Here is a 20,842-nt window from a genome sequence, read left to right as displayed (position 1 = left end):
GTTTGGTAAAAAGCCTCACCAATTTGCCTAGGTGACTACAGACCCAGACCCTTGGATCTTAAGAACAATGAACAATCCTCCCCACACTTGCACCCCCCCCTTTCCTGGGAAATGTTGGATAGAAAGCCTCACCAATTTGCATAGGTGACCACAGACCCAAACCCTTGGATCTGAGAACAATGAAAAAGCATTCAGTTTCTTACAAGAAGACTTTTAATAAAAATAGGAGTAAATAGAAATAAAGAAATCCCCCCTGTAAAATCAGGATGGTAGATATCTTACAGGGTAATTAGATTCAAAAACATAGAGAACCCCTCTAGGCAAAACCTTAAGTTACAAAAAAGATACACAGACAGAAATAGTTATTCTATTCAGCACAATCCTTTTCTCAGCCATTTAAAGAAATCATAATCTAACACATACCTAGCTAGATTACTTACTAAAAGTTCTAAGACTCCATTCCTGGTCTATCCCCGACAAAGACCAGCATATAGACAGACACAGACCCTTTGTTTCTCTCCCTCCTCCCAGCTTTTGAAAGTATCTTGTCTCCTCATTGGTCATTTTGGTCAGGTGCCAGCGAGGTTACCTTTAGCTTCTTAACCCTTTACAGGTGAGAGGAGCTTTCCCCTGGCCAGGAGGGATTTCAAAGGGGTTTACCCTTCCCTTTATATTTATGACAACCTTCAATATGCTTTCCAAATTATTTCTGAACTCATGTCCACTGTGTAGTTGTACTGTACAGGATCTGGGAGTATTTTCTTTGACCAACACTTGAGAAAGTTTCAACTTACCTCCTGGATGTATCTCTTCTGAACACCAGTATTTACTGGAGGGCAGTAGCTTTATCATCCCGCTGTATTAACTTTTCAGCATCTATTTATGAACTATCAACTTCTATCTTGTAGTACAGTCTCTCTTGCTTATTTTAAATAAGCTAATTGCAACGGGAAGTCTTGTTTTCAGATGTCTACCCATTCATAGTTGGACAGATGATTCTGATTATTCTCTTTTCTTGAGTATATTTTTTGACCAGTTTTTTCTGCTAATCCTTTTGACCTTGGATATTTTGAACTGGGTATAACATGCACAGAAGCCCACTACTTTACAAATGCTATGCATTTTGTATTAGTATGTAGCAGAACATTATTTGAACACATTTGATCAAGAATTTCATGCTTTGCAAAGATAGATTTTCAGGTGACTAATTACTGTTTTACTCAGCTCAAAGTAGCCTGAATATGAGTGATATATGGGAAGAAAATCTAAGGGAACAAGGAGCTCTGCAGAGCAGGCAGTTTCTCAAAGAGACAATATTAAAGCCACAACAGAAAACTATCCCAATGCAAAGGAAAGGCAGGAAGAATAATAAGAGGCCAAAATGGTTCCATTAGGAGCTCTCTAAGCCTGAAAATCAAAAAGGAATCCTACAAAAAAGTGGAAACATAGACAAATTGCTATGGATGAGTATGAAAGACTATCACAAGCATGTAGAGACAAAATCAGAAAGGCTTAGGCACAAAATGAATTATCTCTAGCAAGGGACATAAAAGGCAATAAGTTCTATAAACACATTAGGAGCAAGAAAAAGATGAAAGATGGTGTAGGTTCTCTACTTAGTGGGGACGGAGAGCTAATAATGGATGACATCAAGAAAGCTGAGGTATTTTTTGCTTTAGTCTTCACTAAAAAGATGAATTGTGACCAGATACTTAACACAAATAACATTAACAAGGGGGAAGGAACACAAACCAAAATAGGAAAAGAATGGATTAAAGACAATTTAGATACGTTAGCTGTATTCAAGTCAACGTTGCATTTCAAAATATACAAAGTATATATTCTTAAATCAAATGCTAGTATGTTCTCAAGCAGCATTTTTCTTACTTTGACTCTATTGGTAAATTTTTATTATTACTGATGGAAATATTTTTTCATCAGTTTGTGTCTGGTGAAATAGCCAATTACCAATACAAATCTAATCCTACCAACTGTACCTGTGAGGAAAATTTAAAAATCAGGACATGTTTAATCTTGAGAAAAGAAGTCTGCGGGGGGACCTGATAATAGTCATCAAATATGTTAAGGGTTATAAAGGGAACAGTGATAAATTTTTCTCCATGTCCACTGGTGGTAGGAAAAGAAGTAATTGGCTTAATCTGCAGCAAGGCAGATTTAGATTGGATATTAGAAAAAACTTTCCCACTATAAGAGTAGTTAAGCACTGGAATAAGCTTCCAAGGGAGGCTGTGGAATTCCTGTCATTGGGGGTTTTAAAAAACAGGTTGTACAAAGACCTATTAGGGACGGTCTAGGTTTACTTGGTCCTGCCTTAGTGCAGGGGGCCGGACTAGATGATCTCTTGCAGTCTGTCACGGGGTTTGCATACCCTACACGAGGCGAGAGTTAACCCCATTTTATGAGCCTCAGTTTAAAAGGGAGCTGCCCAGCTCATTCTGGGCTGACTGCTGGGGAGGAACGATGCTCGGTGGAGACTCCAGTCCAGGAGCCACTTCAGCCCCTGACTGCAGGAACCAGAAACCCTGAGGCCCCCAGACAGGAGACCGATTGCCTACTGTCAGCCGACAGGAGTCCCAATAAGCTAACAGCACCGGGGAGCTCAAAGCCCCCAGTGATGAATGGACCCCAACTTCAGGACTCACAGTAGGAAGTAGCCCAGGGAGGTGGGGTGAGTGGTATCTCCCATCGGAGGAAAGTTGGAGTGTTGTGGTAGGATCCCCATGACTGGGTGGTGACCATACTTAGTGCCAATAGGGCCCTGGACTGGGACTCGGTGGAGAGAGAGGGACCAGGTTCCCCTACCCCAGCTGCCACCCACCCCTAGGTGGCAGCCTGCTTCACTGACTCTGGCCATTAGGATGCACAGTCCTGAGCCCAAGGGCAGCTGTACTGACTCTGGCCACTAGCCCGTGCAGCCTTGAACCCAAAGGAAGCTGCATAGACTCCAGAAATTAGGCTGCCCGGCCTTTCGCCCAAGTGTAGCCTTCTTGGCCCTGACCACTGAGCCATGCTGCCTTCAGCCTAAGGATCGCCTGATAGATGGTAGTCCTGTTGATATCACAACCCCATCTCACCCTGAAATAGGACGGGGTGTGCATACTCTGCGACACAGTCCCTTCCAGCCCTACATTTCTATGATTCTATAAAACAGGTCTTGCCTTCAAAGGCAAAATGTATCAGCTTTACCAAGTTTTTCTCATATATACTGAGGATACAATAATTCTTTAGGTTTTTTGGATAACAACATTTGATAAGTATGATTTTCAAACCGTAACAACCATTTGTTTGCTCATACAGGCCAGTAAATGTTTTCTCTGGTGCTTCTTTTATATAATTCCATAACCACAAGTTCTTCAAGAAGGTTCGTTCCCCAGTCTGCATGAGATCACTCATTTTATTCCTGAAAATTACATCACTAAGAGCAGCTACTGCATTACAGACAAATCGGCAAAGAAGGGATGAGCCATTTCTCTTTGCCTCTAGTGATGCCTCAAGTATCATCCTGTTCAGAACATGTTTTGCAGCCACACAAGTTTCTTGCATCTACCAGTAGAGACTTGAAGGTGTGTTAACTTGTACTGCTGTGTAGTGGTCCATGGTAAAGGTAAATGACTGTGGTAATAAATTTGAGTTCTGGTAATTATGCCATAAATAGTGCACATGTTGCAGCCAAGATGTCACTCGGCACATGGTTTAGGTTAAACTGATACCTTTGCAAGCTCAACCATATATATTGTACTTTATTCAACGTGCTCAATTTGTACCAGGAATTCATTCCCATAAATGTACTGATGAAATCTCTCTGACCGAAATACTATAGCAAGTTATCTTTTTTCTACGACGGGGAGGTTTTTTGCTCCTCTTTGAATCATCGGTATGGAAGCAAAAAGAAATGGAGCAACAATCCGCATTATCCACTTTGTTAGGCAGCACCTACCAGTCCATTTGTTTTGATATAAATATTGCAAAATAAGGGCTTTTATTTACTATTTCTTCACTATTTTAGTGTGTTTCAATTTCCATAGTTATTCACAGTACTTCCTTAATAATTCTTTAAGTGGCAGAGTTGCTGTGGAACTTGGTAGCAGGAATTTGGGAAAGTACATAAGCATTCCAATCTGTCATTCCTATTTATTTGAAAGTTACTAGAAGTTTAGTGATAGCCTCTACTTTAGTGTCACCCTGCTTAGTGACTTTTCTAGTTAATACAGATGGAAATGTTTTACCCGTTTGCTGGCTTTGCAGCATTTGCCTTTATTTATTAAATTTAAAGCCCTATTTCCTTGCCACAATTTCTAATACTGTATTCCTTTCTTAGGCCACAAAATCAACAGCATCAGTGATACCATCAACTACTCCTAACACAGACTACAAAATTCTAACTGGACACTCACCTGGGGTAAGCAATTTATTTTTATAGGCAAGTAAAATATTTTTAAATTATCCTCAGTCAACACAGCAAAGTATGGGTGATTAGATTTTATGCCTGGGCTAGTAAATTTTCATGAGAATTTTGCAAGAATGACCTCTACTTTTTATGGAACATGAACAGTACACTAGATATACTGAGAGAAAAAATATCTACCAAGAGATGTTGGAAATGTATTATACCCAGAACATTCTCTAACTATCCAGGCAAATTTGTGATGAGTGACTGCATGCATCTAACACAAATTAATATTCAGCTCCAGTCCAGTCTACTACTTATTTCTTCAATAGCTAAGAGAGAAAATTGCTTTTACTTTATAGCTTTATTAAGTTCCTTTAGATCTAGGCATACCCTCACCAACTTGTTTGGTTTTTCTACCACTACAATTAGATATACCTAGATACTTGGTTCACTGACTTTCTTTATAAGTTGTAATTTCACCATACATGTTAGCTCCTGCATACTGCTATCAGTGTAAATGGAATTTTGCTGAGTGGAGTAATAATGGGGATTATTTTAGGGTTTAAAACAACTGTGATGTGTGCAATTAGTTTTAAACACCTAAATAAATTCTGTTAGTACTGTGAATTGCTTTCAGTTAGATCACACATGAACTTCTTTATATATTTCAATTACTCTTCATTCTTCACAAATCTTAAACCCTAAAACAGACAGAGTATCCATACCCGCTGTCACAAAATCTAGTGACTTTACACTCCCTCTATTCAAACTTACTTATGTTTCTTTTTCTATTTCAGACTTCCTCATGTACATATCCATGCCATGCAGGCCTAAGAAAGCTTGCATCAGCTGTGCCACACTTTGCAGAGTTCCTTTGGGGCGCACTGTATTTTTATGCATTTGGAAATCTTGCTACTGACTAGTGTTGCCTTCCCAAACTCTGTAAAAGCCAGCAAGGGGAGATTAGATCATGGGCCCCATGAAGCGTATATTGCAATAGTCACTTGCAGAAATCAATAGATTTATAGGGACACTGCAAGTAATAACTCCATCACATACAGGCAGGACTGAAAACTTCCTCAAACCTCTCCTTCCCCAAAAAGATACATCATAATATCAAAACAAAACAATTTTGCTCCTATTGGTGGAGGTAGTATCTACACTGATCATACAATATACATAACCTGCTTTTAACAACTGCATTCTTTCAGGACACCAGTCCTCACCTAGCATTTTCTCCCTAACAGATCCTACCCAATAACTTTTGATCCAATTATGAAACTCCATAAAGTTGATAATTTTCATCACTGTCAGTATTACACTAATCTTATCAATCATAGACCTTTCACAGGGGGAGACACTACTGACACTAGACATCAACTCTATTGTCTTTAAAAACAGTAGAAAGTTTGTAGAACCTCTCCACATTCAACCTTTACTCAGTTGTCTATTTTAGTTAGTTTTTTTGAGTATAGACTATCTGTTTCACTATAAACTATGGGTCAGATCCTCAGCTGGATAAAGCTAGGCCTATTTATACCAGCTGGCCCTATATTTATATTCTTCCATAAAATATCAGAGCTTTCTTTATGTTTCAGAACACCAGAACTCATTACAATTACTCTCACAATAATGTTAAAAATACTATTGATTATTCAGCACCAGTACAAACATTCACTGACACAGAATTATAGCACTCTTCTTTAAGATCAAAACCACTTTTGACATTATGGGCCAAATTCTTTGCTGGCATAAATGGGTGAAACTCCATTAAAATGAATGGAGCTCCTCCCATTTACTCCATTAGGTAATTTGGTCCTATCATCCCCCAAATCCTGTTTTATAATTAAGGGGAAGAATCCAGTCTAAATATAATAGAAGAATTTGAACATGTAATCATTAAACATATTACTAAACTAACAGGAACAAACCAAATGTTGTGAAAGCCGCAAAACAGAGAAAATTATTGGTGATATTTAAAGTAAAGCCAGCGGAGTTCTCCGATATTGGGTGATTTCTCCAAAACAAATAGCTTTTATTCTCCATGAATGTACAACTTGTTTCTTTTGTGCAGTGCTTCTGCTTGTAATTTTTAATTAGCTAGACCCATCCTTATCTTTGAAGAATGACTGAAGGCATACATGCCACCGGATATACTTCAACTAAATATATTTAGGTATGATTTTTATAGGAAGAAAAAGACTCAATCAGCATAATAATCCTGAAGTCTAGTTTTTATCTGTTTCCTGTTTAACAGAAATTGTACTCTACAGAATATAATCTGTACATTAAAGATATCATGCTTGCAGTTAAAAATCTCAAAAGACTTTAGACCTACAAATAAAAGATACCCATTTTATCCTTTTCTGAGACACTGACCTGTATCCTCATTTAAAAATGAACACCACATCTTTATGTTATTAAATCTTTGTTTTGATCTGTTAGTATTCACCAAAGTGCCATTTTATAAAACCCCACACTGAATAGGCAAGGCTGGAGGTAACCATCTGCAGCTTTAGAGTCTGCGTTTGAATTGATGAAAAGAGCTTTGTGTTTTCATTGCCAAGTTTGATTCTTCCAGTCATTAGGCATTCCCCTCAGATCGCATCAATGAAGCGGACTCTCTTACACCCATGTGTTAAATTCTCTTCTCCTCATGGTTTCCTTTGCCAGCTATACTCCAGAAAGACTACTGGGTCTTAGTCACATTCTTCTCACAGCTGTGTTAAAAAAGAGCATCAGAGCGTCTTCCCAAAACCCATATGTGTATCTGGTCAGTCCCCTGTCTGGGGGTCACCTCACATTGTGGTGTGATTATTCAAAGATTCATTCTTGTTCTTGAACTGCTCTGCTCAGATCATTCTGAGAAAGATTAGACCCTCCAGTGGGCACTAGAGAACGTCTTGGACATTGATGTGAAATGCACACAACTCCTATACTCAGAAGGCAGATTAGTTTTACTTTCAGAGGCAGAGGAGTCTAACGTTTATTAAATGTTCAGTACTCATTTCTTTTCATTTTCACATTCTTTTCATGTGTCAAATGCCAGTATAAAATGAAAAGAAAAATATTCCTTTTTGTGTCTCTCATTAATGGACATATTTATCATGCAAAGCAAAGAAACAAAACAAAGTTTTATAGTAAAATACCTGAAAACATAAAGAGCTTGCACACCAGAAATGCAATGGGAAAATGCAGGACTGTGCAAAATGGATATGTTCCATTAACAGTAAGGGTTATGTTGGCAAGGAACATGCAGGAATTCTCATTCTATTTTACACTAAAAAAAATCACCAAAAATTAGGCAAATCACTGGTAAGATTAAATATATCTTGTGTAGGGTATTGTAATTCCCTTTGCTGAAATTACCTAATTATATATGATGTACTTTAATTTTGTCTTGCATTTTTTTCCAATTTAAAAGCAGAAACAGGGTTTTTTTTAAGAAAAGAACTGAGCGTCAGTAAACAATTACAGAGAAAACAACTAAGAGTGTTATCACTTTTATATTTTCTTAGTCCATTAAGAAAACTAACTTGGCAAAATGTATGTACAAGCATTTATCACAGTTTGTGTTTATTTTCTTAGATTTATATGTTAACAACCAAAGTGAATTTCCGTTCTAATTGTATGTATGTCATTTCAGTTGTATGTGTAGCAATATTTTGTGTGCACGCACGCACACACACACACAGAGTCAGACCCTACTGATCTATCCAGTGTCATTAAATTACTCTTTTACCAATAAAAACCCATAACTAAAATCTCATACACTTAAATTCACAGTATCCTCAAGACTAATGTTATAGAAATGGAGCTCTTTCTAGGGAAAATATATCATAACCACATCAGTCTTTACTATAAATTATTAACATTGATTTAACACTATATTAGGACCTCTTCCTGCTTTTAATGAACTCGACAGCCACTGCCAATCCCCACTAGTTCCACCAGGGCGGACCACTTTAAAATCCAGCGTGGACTTCATATGATCCAGGTTGGCAGAGGCACAAATTAATTCACAGCATCTTCCAGTTGGCTTGGCCCCACCTCCTCCAAGTCAACCCCACTTCCCTTTTGGGGCTGCAACATCTGGGCCCACCATCAGAGCAAATTTTTAGGGGCCTTCTGCCTATGTGTCACCATTTCAGGTGGATTTATGCCACTGCCCCAAATGCTTTGTTGATCAAAATGAAATAAAAAAATTATTTATCGAAAATTATATTTATTTTTACAGTCTGGTAATTACATATACTGTTGCAGACAGTTTAAATATTATTTAAGTCCCTAAGCAGAGCAGGGCAAATAAAAAATTTGTTGGTTTACTGGTTATTCTAAAAAATTGGAAAAAATTCACTTGGGGTTGAACCCAAAACAATTTTTTTTCAAATTGTTGGCAAAACAAAAAGTTGAACTTTTTTGCTTTGTTTTGGATCAAATGAAACCTTTAGTTCTACCCAGAAATAAAATACTTCATTTAGAAAATTTAACATTTTTAATTAAAGAAAATTAAAGGATGCTTTGAAATGAAAAGACGTTTGAATTAAAAAATAAAACCTTTTTGTTTTGAAAATGTCAAAATTAAACAGGATTTTTTAAAAAGTTTTTTTCCCCACAATGGAAACAATTTGGAGAAATTGACACAAATTCACAAAATGTTTCGGTGTTGCCAAATCTGTTTTTTTGGCAAAAAACCAAATTTGCTCAAAAATTTCTGCCCAGCTCTCTACATAATAGATCTTATCTATTAAGTTAATATTTACTCTGTTGCATATATTGCTATTTATATATTGCAATGCATTGAAAAAAAAAGGTAAGAATTTCATTCTACCTAAGTATAAAACTGTACTTTTGCTATATCCAGGTTTGCTATAAGCAAATTCCACTGTATCCCCTTTCTGGCTCACAACTGCTGCTTCACATGGGGTGGGATCCAGAAACTTTTTAGATGCTTTGTGTCCATATGCCAAAGGACAGAGCACTAATTTATGTGAGATACTACATTTAGAGAGCAACAATTGCAGGTAAGTAACTTAATATATACACAAATGAATTAAATCCAATAGTGCCACCTTCGATGGAGAAATGAAAGCTATGCTGTTTTCTAAACTGTTGACATAACATATATTGTAAGAATTAAGATTTATTTTAAAATCTTAATTTTTTTATTCATTCTTCAGTAATGTCAAAGAACCGGTCATCTAAAGTGTGGTATATGTCAATCAATGACATTAAGAAAGAAAGATTTGCTTGCCAGACTTGATTTTGACTTCTATTAATGACATGATGCTCTGAATTACATTCTTCCTTAATCAAGCTCATGATTATTTCCCTTTTTAACTGTAAATCCATTACTAATGTAATTATAAAATAACACTGAAAAAATAAAATAACTAGCACATCACCAGAAAATACTTCACTCACAAATCAGCATTACACTTTCTTTTGGCAGTTTTTTAAGATGTTATGGAGAAGAAAAGGTAAGCCTATACTTTGAATTCTCAATTGGGCTATGAAATTTAGTTTCATATTTTAAATATAAATAAAAATCTCTATAGGATAATGATAAAAATAAATACTAATATAGCAAAAAGCCTTTCAGCTGATAGGTTTTAAAACTGTCAGTCCTTTTATAGTCCTGTAGAACATCCTACATCTTTAAAAAAAAAAAAAGTAAAGCTAACAAACTAGTTCCTGCCTAATTGCCAAACACTGATTTGAATGAAGCAGTTGAGGTTACAAAGAAATTGTGAATTCTCAGCCTGGTTTCCCTGCTGATGAGCAGGAACTGTCTGTGTAGTTCTCCCAGAGGTGTCAGTGGAATCTCTATAGTGTCACACAAGGGTTCTTAGCTCAGAGTAAACACACTTTCCACAAACTCAGCTGCTTAATCTGTTTGCAGGTTGAATTATAGGATGGGGGTGGATGACTGGGTGCTGGGAAGATGCACTGAGCATTTCCACAGTTTCTTGATAAAAAGGGCATGCTATTGTCATCAAAAGACTTCAACCAACTGTTTAATTTTGCTAGAGGACTGATTTTAGCAATAACCTGAAAAATTTCCCAAGTAGTTAAGCATGTTAAATTGAATGAATTCTTTTCATTATGGCAGTGCATTGGCACCACTATAGTTCAAGTTGTGTCTGCACTTCTGTTCTGACCACTGTGGTTTCAGGGGATTAAAACATGACTGAAAAATATTATCTGGGACAAATATTGGCCTATAAATTCCCAGTTTACAAATAGCAAGTGTTTTTTCAACTAAAATGAAAAACAATAGCATGACAGCTTGAAAATGATGCTAGTGCAAAGGAAGATTTAATAGATGTTTGGACATGGACCATGAGTCCTCTACGTTCTGTACAGCACTGAGCAGTGTTGACACTGAACAAATAATATAGATAGTTTATAATAATTTGTCAAAAATGATATTAAAAAGCAACTCCTGCATATGCACCATATCTATTTTTCATAAGGTTATTTTAATTATGCACTGTAATTTATTATTTAATTTATTTATTTAATTATTTTAATTAATAATAGTCCAAGTGTATGCATGCTTAATATACATAAAAGATTAACCCAACAGGGAAAAAAACTTATTGGGTGCCTGAAACGAATTATGGACTAATTTCTGGTTGCTAAGTGAGTATATTACACACACTAGGAAACTTGTTGGCAGATGTGGAACAAACAGGGAGAAATGTTGCCCTGATTCAGGCATCACCACCTAAAAAACTTGTAGGGAGTTCATTTTGGAATCCCCAGGTGTCATACAGGTGCGAGCTGGGCCAAGCAATGAAGAGGTATAGTCTGCACGTTTGCCCTGATCCAGCAATGAGAATTATGGGCAAAGAACTTACAGGTAGAATAAATAAAAAGACAACTCTTAGGATTTTGTCTGTATATACAATATATAACACTAGACCTATGTTTTGATCTCAGAACATTAATATGATCAAGAAAGTAACAAGACGGAACAAAATAGATCACATCTTTCTTCAGAGGAGGTGGGTGAGTGTACTTCACTGAGAAATAACAGTACCTTCAGAGAACAACAGTTTAATCCCCTTTGATTTCAATGAGAGCAAGAGTAAATTTGGAGTCTTCACATTGGAGACTATAAAGTCAGAAATTTAGAATTAACATGCACACTTTCCTCTTAACAGTATACTGTATTCTTTCTGTCTGCGTGATTTATTTCTCACAAGGCCAAAAGTGTCTGTTAGAGGAGCATTTATAACAACAGGTTGGATAGTGTATAATCTTGAAACTTGTGAAACATATACTAAAGCAAATATTAGGAGTATATACAAATAGTTTAATTTAAATTCACAAGTTGAGTTTGACTTGTAGTGGCTGTAATAATTCTATGTACATTATTTTAAAGCTGACTACAAAGTCATATCTTTGTTTTATCAGCTAGTTATTACCCAATATTCAACTATCGCTTGTAACTAACCATTATCCAAATGACTAGTCATTATGACTGTAAGATCTCATGGGTGAAATCCTGGCTTCACTGAAGCCAATGGGAGGCTTGCCGTTGACTTCAGTGGAGCCAGGTTTTCATCCAGAGTGTTGTACAGTGATTGTCACTAAGATATATTTCATATTCCACTTTCACTATATAAGTTTGTTTGGTCAGCTTTGCTGTGTTTCCTCTCTAAAAACCTGCTAAATGGAGCATAGAATTGTCTGTGTACTAACTAGTACATTGTTAAAAGGGAACTTATAATGGACTTCAACAAAGCTGAACTCCAGGGTTCAGAGTTTAGCAGCCTTTTAACAAGAAGTCTTAAGTTATGGAGCACTGTCATTTACCTGAACACAGGGTCCAATCCAATGCCCACTGAAGTCAACAAGAGTCTTCCCATTCATTTCAATAGGATTTGGATCAGACTCAAACACCTGGCCTGAAATGTACCAGATATGAACCAGACAAAAACGGATATATATGTACATTGCAAATATTCTCACATGTAACTATAAATTGTTGTAGACAGTGTTGTTGTAGCCACGTTGGTCCCAGGATATTAGAGAGACAATGTGGATGACGTAATATCTTTTATGGGACCAAAATCTGTTGGTGAAGAGCTCTGTGGAAGCTCAAAAGCTTGTCTCTCTCACCAGCAGAAGTTGTTCCCATAAAAGATATTACCTCACCCATGTTGTCTCATGTAGCTCTAAAGGCAAATATAATACTGTAGCAGGGATTCCATGTGTTCCAAGAACACTGAAAACCATTCCAACCTAACAGAAAATACTTTAAAGCCTCTTGTATATGTATAAAAGCAGTGCCCATATGACATTAAGGGAAAGCACATTATGAATCCTACTATTTCATTACAATGCTGTTGAAATAATCAGCATCTAGAAACCGTTAACACTTGTAGCCATGGATGTCAGAGTTCTGGCATGCGAGGATTTAATTTTGCTCAGTCACTTATCCAAAATGATCTGTCCCAAACTGAAGAGTGGTTTTACAAAACTCAAAGACAAGTTGCTTAGAATCTAGAGAACATAAAAACCTATGGGGCTGATCAATGGCTGCTGGATCTGGGCCAACTGGAACAGGCAAATCCCATTCAGCTCATTCCCCCCAGTTTCTGCACCCTTAAAGAATACCTCCTTTAAATCCTTTACCAATCCATTTTATCTGATCACTATATCCCTTCCCTGTGGAATACCTGCACTGGACACCCGTCCCACATTTAAATAATGATTTGCAACATCATAGACTAACTCCCATTTCATGTTTGCCCCCAGATAAGCCGCTTCTCCCCCAAACCCGCTGTGGGGAAGACAAAAACTCCCAATCTGGTGGTGAGGGAAAAATTCATTCCCAGCCCCCCGAGAAAGGAGCACTAGCACAGCGCCTATAGAGAATCTCGACAAAACCCAGTCTTTCACCATTTCATGGGTGGGAGGGTGGGTGCTGCTCTGTCTGGTCCAGGTAAAAGAGGGCTTTTTCTCCACTGGCACGGACTTACATAGTCCCCCCTCTCTTTTTTTGTCACATGGGGGTTGTTGGGTCAGTGCCCCTATGCTGACTTGGTCTACAGCTGCCGCAGAAAGTCACTCCCTAGCTCGCTAGCCCTTAAAGGGGCGCACACGTTTTCCAACAAGTCAAACAACAACCCCTACCCCTTAACGTGCAGTGAGGTCATTCTCCCAGAGGCAGGTTGGTTACACAGTGCTAAGGCAGTAAGCAGTAGTAGTGTTTTGTCACTAAAGCAGCAGAAGTGACTCTTGACTACAACAAGAAGCCAATCTGTGAGAAGCCACTTTTAAACAGCCACTTTTGTGACTACAACCACACTGTAACCATCAGGAGGAATAATGTCTCATTTGTCTGTCAAATGACATTCTTCCAAATGTAAAGACAACTGACTTACGTTTGAACTTTTTCGTTGGCCTCTTGTGAAGCTTCTAAAGCTTGCTGAAGCTTTAATTCCATGTCTGTTCGCTCTGTTAGGGCTTGCTGCAGTTGGGTAGCTAGCTGCTCATTTTGGCGATGTGTGATGGTTACAATATCCTCGCTGCTTTTCAGTGCATCTTCATATGTACTAAGAGTACAGTTAAACTGATCCTTAAGACTCACTTCTTGGGACAGAGATTTGTGTAAACTGGGAAAACAAAAATATACATTTTATTGACTCACAGTATAAGCTTTGAGTTTGAACTGCAAGAATACCACACTTAAATTATATTAATGTATTTTAAAATATTACACGTATATCAATATAAACTAATTCTGGAGCAAGATCTTTATTATAGAACAAAACAAGAAGACTGAAAATGCAGAGATGTAACACTGAGCTGGAAAATCTCTTTATATTAATTTCAAGGAACCTATAAACTAAAAACAACATATAATTTTAAAAGCTTCTTTTCAAGTGTACAGAAGATATTTAAAAATTCCAAAAGAAAAAAAACCGTGAAAAACTCAGATTAAAAAAAAAATAGAATACATCCCAAAATTAACTCTTTAAAAATAAGATCTGTGCCACATTTAAGCATAATTTTTCTATAGGTTGTATGATAAAGTTGAATGTGTGATTTACAAGAAATTGAGTTAATCACCATGAATTATTGAGTGTGCAATGGAAGAGTCAGCTGTTTTCTCATTAAATATTGAAATAAGTGAGTAGAATGAAACAGAGGGATAGATTCTGATGCCCTTAACTCATTTTGAACAGCATGAGTTGCCCCATTGACTTCAGTGGGATTACTTGTGAAGTAAGTTATGACTCAGCATGGGTAAGGATATCAGAATATGGTCCAAAGGGAGTAAAAATACAACTGACTAAAATAAATTAATGAAATTAATGTGCTTTTCTGAAATACAGTTTGCACAGGCTAGCCCAACTCCAAACCATCTCAGTCAACTTTTCAGTGTCAGAAATCTCAAATCCTTCCTGATTCTGGTATAAATAAGGATAAACTGATCTTAAATAAGTTTTTCTATATTAGGTAGAAATATGTTACTTATCACTATCAGATGGCAATCACTGGGCCAATTCCATATCCATAGCTCCTTGCATCATGGTAATCACAATTTCTTGCCAAGCCATCCACAGCCACCATTTTGGATTCATTTATATAATAAGTAAATCACCTTTAGCAACTATTTCACACAGAAAAACCTCTATCAGCCCTGGCTATGCATTCATCCACTGTATTTTATATGACGTTGGGACTGTATTCATGGAGACATTAAGTCATGGAGCATGGTGGTAATAATCCTTCATTGCAAGATCTGGTATACAGTATTCAGCAACTCAGTACCAGGAAGCTACGGACAGAGTTTAAAAAGCAGCAACAAAAGTGTCTATATGTGCACAGCAAAGAAAAACCTGCAGCTGGCCTGTGCCAGCTGACTTGGGCTTTTTTCCCCCCCAGCATGATTCAAAGGCTTTATTTCTTCAATTGCTTACAGGTTGGGATTTCCATTTTTAATATTACATTAAAACAAAAATAGGAGCTTTTCACACTAAAAGGAGAGGGAAAGACGCTATCTTGTATTTCTCCCTGTCCTTGTGCCAGCTGGATTTCTTTGAACTCTTGGAAATAGTGGAAGGGGCAGGACTGTTTCTGTCATCCTGTTTCTGAAACAAGTTGGAGTAGGGTGTGAAGAGAACAAAGGTTAATGTGAAGAGTACCTGTCTGGATATGAAGCCAAAGCAATAGGTGAGCTGCAGCTAAAAGGGTTTTCAATGCAAACCTTACTGTCTCTCCGAGCTCAGATTGTGGGGCTGTTTCATTGCTGTCTAGACTTCTGGGCTCTGGCTGGAGCCCAAGCTCTGGGACCCTCCCAGCTCACAGGGTCCTAGAGCCCAGGCTCCAGCCTGAGTCCAGAAAACTACACAGCAGTGAAACAGCCCCGCAGCCTCAGCCCAGCGAGTCTGAGTTGGCTGGCATGGGTCAGCTGCGGGTTTCTAATTGCTGCGTAGACTTACCTAATGGAGTTGAAGGGACTGATTTATGAGAAAAGATTAAAAGAACACCAGATGAGGAGATTGATTAATAACTAAGGGCTTGTCTACTTAGCGATGTAGTGTGCAGCAAGCCAGGGCGTGACTCGACAGTGCACCAGGTTGCTGAGCACTAACTGGCCATGTGAACCCTGCAACCACGTGCTAAAAGTTCTGTAGTGTGCTTTGATGTACTCCCGTTTCAAATGCTGAGTAGGGAACATCCCTACACTGACCAGGTGATGGACTAGACAGTAGGTCTGTTCCATTTCTATTTTCCATTATTCTATCATTCACCTGTGTGTGAAATGGGACCAAAAGTAGAAGAAATTCAAGGAGCACATTTACAACGAGGTGGTAGAAATAAAAACATTATAATGAGTAGGCAGTTTATATCATAGTTTAGAGTACTTCAGAACTGCTGCCTGTACACTAGAAACTGATGAAAGCTGTTACCATATTGATGAATATGACCTGAAGTCATGACAGAATGATGACTATGAAAATATCAACCATTCTTTAAAGTGTATTGTCCTAGTCTCCTATCTGAAATGCAGGGTGAATAAAACACGCCAGCCATACTTTGCATCCAGGGTGCTGGTATGCAGTGGCATATTTATTTCCCTTTCCTTTTGTTAAAACATTTATACAGAAAACATCCCCCCGTCAAGCTATATAGCGAAATCACATACAAATTAAAATATAATATACATGCATAAGTAAAATATGGATGAATTAATAGAAATTGAAAAGTTAAAGGTTAGAACACAGGTACGTCATTACACCTAGCACCTGAGGTTGTTTGAAAATGGTGTGAAGCACCTATTCAATTAAATCACGACATTTTGAATATATCCATAATTTATGAAGGGACATGACAAATCCACAGAGGAGAGGCATTAAAAAAATAAAATCATATTAGTAGCTGCATATAAAATATATTGACTGATGTTTTATTCTAGTGGGCAACTACTGAGACCTACTAGAAAAAGTAAACAACAACATTTGGAAGTAGTGCTAAAAGCTGCAAATTGAGGATGCTGTTGCTCATTTTTATACTCCTCCACCAAGATTTTCAAAAGTGGCAGCCTTTAAAGTTAAGCCCCTCAGGGTATGTCTACACTGCAATTAGACACCTGCGGCTGGCCTGTGCCAGGTGACTCGGCTCGCAGGGCTCACGTTAAGGGGCTGTGGTGTAGATGTTTGGTCTTGGGCCGAAGCCCAAGCCTTGGGACCCTCCCACCTTGCAGGCCTCTAGAGCCCAGGCTCCAGCCCAAGCCTCGATGTCCACACTGTAATTAAACAGACCCTTAGCTGGCACGGACCAGATGCGGGTTTTTAACTGCACTGTAGACATACCTTAAGTCAGTATTTAAGTACTGCCCCTGATCTATGTCTGGGCCCCCTAGATATTATCATAATTATCATAATCACTCCCATAACCTTATTGGTCGTTGGGGCACCATCAGTGATGAGCAATCAACCAATTGTCTCCACCCCTGACAATTGTGTGTCAGTGCTTGAGTCTCCATGGAGTCCATTCCTGTCCACTCTTTTATGTCCTGTTATGGACGGGAAAGTCCATTTCCTATCCATGTCTTCTTCTGTCTATCTCTTCTTCTTTTCCCCATACTGTCCCTTGGAGGATGATCTTGGATAGGCCAGATGATCTTGTTACGTGGCCGTAACACTTCAGCTTGCACTTCTTCACGGTCGTCAGGAGGTCTTCACATGACCCAGCGCATTGGGTGATGATGTTGTGGACCTCTTCATCAGTGATGTTGTTGAAGTAGGAGCTACCCAGGATTTTACGGAAGCATCTCATCTCTACTACCTGTATTTTCCGTTCAAGTTCTGCCATAAGGGTCCATGTCTTGCACTCATACAGAAAAATGGAGATGACCAATGTGTGCAGCAGTTTCAGTTTAGATTCCAGGGAGATGTTCTTATTCCTCCCAAATTGGCTTTAGCTTTGCCACTGCTGCTGCTGTTTGCGCAGTTCTTGCCTGATTTTCTGCCTTGGATCCTTCATCTGTGATGACTGCCCCCAAATACTTGAACTGTTTCACTGTCTCCAGCTCTTGTTCACTGGCGGTGATATGTGAGTTGATCCCATCACGTTTGTTTGTCATCAGCTTGGTTTTCTCTGCACTGATTTCCATGACATATTTTGCGGAAGTTCCATCCAATCGTTTCACAAGGTTGGCAATTTCATCTTCGCTGCCTGCCAGGCCATCAATGTCATCAGTGAACCGAAGATTTGAGATTGTTCGCCCCCCAATGCTGATTGTGCATATGTGATCTTCCAGGGCATCAGTCATTATGAGCTCCAAGTAGATGTTGAACAATGTGGGCAAAAGAAGGCAGCCTTGCGAGACTCCAACAGTGGTGCGAAACCTCTGTCCTGTTGTGCCACTGATGAGAACTGCACTGCTGGCCTTGGCATATAGTTGTTTAATGTTATCATAATACAAATAAAATAAAATAAAACAAAAATGACAACATTTTGGGGAATCCTCACCTGCCCATAAAGGGGAGATTTAGAGTGTTTTTGCACTGCTGTTTCATGGCCATCTATCTAGCCCTATACCTATTCTACATCAATGCATTACCTTTGTCTTATTGATCGCTCTATTTGGCAACATCCAGGAGACCTGAGATCTCAGTATGTTCTTTAGTCTTGATAACATTTTTGCATTTTGAACTTTGTGAAGAGAGTCTTGAGATAACAAGTGATTAGCTAAGGTAGGATCTGAGGAGCTGATGGAATAGTATCCTAAAGGGAGTAAGTCTCTCTGATAACTTTTTGTGACAGATTTCTTCAGGCCTGAACCTACGAGGCCTACAAGGCACATGCATCTGAGCTATTTTTGCTGCAAAAGAGGGTTAAAAATTGGTCAAATTTGGATTATTAAATGTAAGTATGTTTAATTGAAAGTCCAGCAGCCATTAATCAGTCACTAGAATGGACTCCTCTGCCACAGTCTGGTATCTTGGACTTCTGCCACAGATAATCCTCTGTTCTTGTAGTGTTCATTCCATAGTGTGCAATTAGCCCCTTTGAGAAAGCTTTGTCTTCCGCACAGACAAGCTTTGCCTCTATTGTAGAAAGTTCCCATGTGACATAGGAGTGAAGTTGTTGACCACAGTCTTCATCCCAGAACCTCAGTCAATCTTTTAAATACCCTGGACCCAGGCCATTGAGCGCCTTGATGATAAGGACCAAAACCTTCGATGTCCTACAGGAAGCCACTGTAGGGGGAGCAAAGGACAGGTTTGATGAGCTTGCAGGAAGTTGCTGAGGAGATCTGCTGCAGCATTCTGTACTAGTTCAAATTTCCTAAGTGCTGAAGGTGTCATGTACAGATATATTGCATTGCGGTAGCCAAGCATGAATAAAGATAGTTTTCCAGGCTGGGATGGAGTCTCCTAGCCAAGTGGAGGTGGTAGAAAGCATCACTAGCAATTACTTCTGTGTGAAAACTTAGTGTCAGTGAGGAATCCAGGAGCACGCCAAAACTGTGGACAGAACTTACCAGTTGTGGCTGTGTACCTCCAGGCGAACATTGAACATGGTTTGTAAACTCTTCAGGTGGTTTCCTCTCCCTATCAGCATCACCTCCATCTTGGTCAGGTTCAATTTCAGTCAGCTGTTCTTTGTCCATGAGCTGATCTTTTCCAAGCACAAAGTCATCTTGGTGGTAATCATGTGGTTGTATGTGGTAAAAGATATAGACCTGTATCTTATCTCCATATTGCTGGCACCTGAGTCTCTCATTTCACCATTTCCCCTAGTGGCTGCATATGGATGTTGATTAGGACCGGAGAGAGAATTCTTAGTGGAACTCCATGAGTGAGGGATCTAATAGTGGAGGTGCATTTTCTCATCATGACTCATTGGATGCATCCCTCTAGAAAGGAATCAAATAATTTTTAGTGCATTACTCTGGACCCCTGCCATCTCTCTGTTCACAGTGTTGAATGCTGCAGAGAGGTTCAGAAGGAAGAGACTGATTATCTGCCATCTATCCATTGACAGCAGATCATGCACCAGTACCACTAAAGCGGTTCTGATTCCATGTCCTGGCCTGAATTCAGATTATGCCAGGTCTAGGATATTCGCTTCAATTAGATAAGCTTAAAAATGGCCGTTGGCTAGCTTCTTTATGAGCTTGCTCAGGAACAGAAGTTTGACACACTGAAAAGCAGTTGACTAGAACCAGTGTATCCAAGGTGTTCTTTCCAGTGTTGGTCAGACTGTTAATGTGACCTTAACTCATGTAATTGTGGAGGAAACCACACAATAGCAGACCCCAAAGTACTCCTAGACTTCTAAGTGCTAGGCACATTTCTTTTACCTTGCCTTCTCCAATAATATATACACATTCATCCGTTGCTATATATTATATAAAAAAATCCAAAACAAAATGCTTGACTGAACACACTTCTAACCCTGGGAACAGGACGAGAGAACAAACACGTGACAGATGTTGGTCACATTGGTTAATGCACTACTTGGAGATGCTCGGATACTATGGCAATGAGTGCAGTATAAGCACCTATATAGAACAGAACAGGATATTCTGGATTTGCTGCCTTAATTCTGAATTTTCCTCTCTCTGTGTGCGTGTGTTCAGATTAGTGATATATTTTTAAAAAGCCTCTAAACATGTGTACCTGTTATTTGCAATGCACACCCATTCATATGTTCTAATGTTTCTTTGCTTCCACATTTGTGGATTTTATTTTCAAATTAGTGCAGCTGCAATTGTTGTGGGTGCCCATTGTTACTTATTACACTATACACCTACATATTTCTGTGAATAATCTGAATGTTTCTGTTGAGCTTTGATATAGAACTGGCTGTTCATAATGTTCATAAGAAACAAAGTATACAGGGTTTTGTACAGAGACAAGGTGGGTGAGTTAATGTTGTTTATTGGACCAACTTCTG

General features: G+C 38.6%; 1 protein-coding gene across 1 annotated transcript in view; it reads right to left on the bottom strand.

The window, feature by feature from the left end:
* Positions 1-20,842, bottom strand: part of MIPOL1 (mirror-image polydactyly 1) — a 294,447-nt gene that overhangs the window by 21,701 nt on the left and 251,904 nt on the right. The window contains exon 13 of the mRNA XM_048855134.2: positions 13,810-14,040. Within this exon, the coding sequence (XP_048711091.1) occupies positions 13,810-14,040 (231 nt within the window). The remainder of the gene's footprint in view (positions 1-13,809; positions 14,041-20,842) is intronic.

Source organism: Caretta caretta, chromosome 6 (genome assembly GCF_965140235.1).
Source record: "Caretta caretta isolate rCarCar2 chromosome 6, rCarCar1.hap1, whole genome shotgun sequence".
In the NCBI taxonomy this organism is placed as follows: Eukaryota; Metazoa; Chordata; order Testudines; family Cheloniidae; genus Caretta; species Caretta caretta.
Note: the sequence above shows the minus strand (reverse complement) of the source record. Positions and strands in the feature narration are given on the sequence as shown.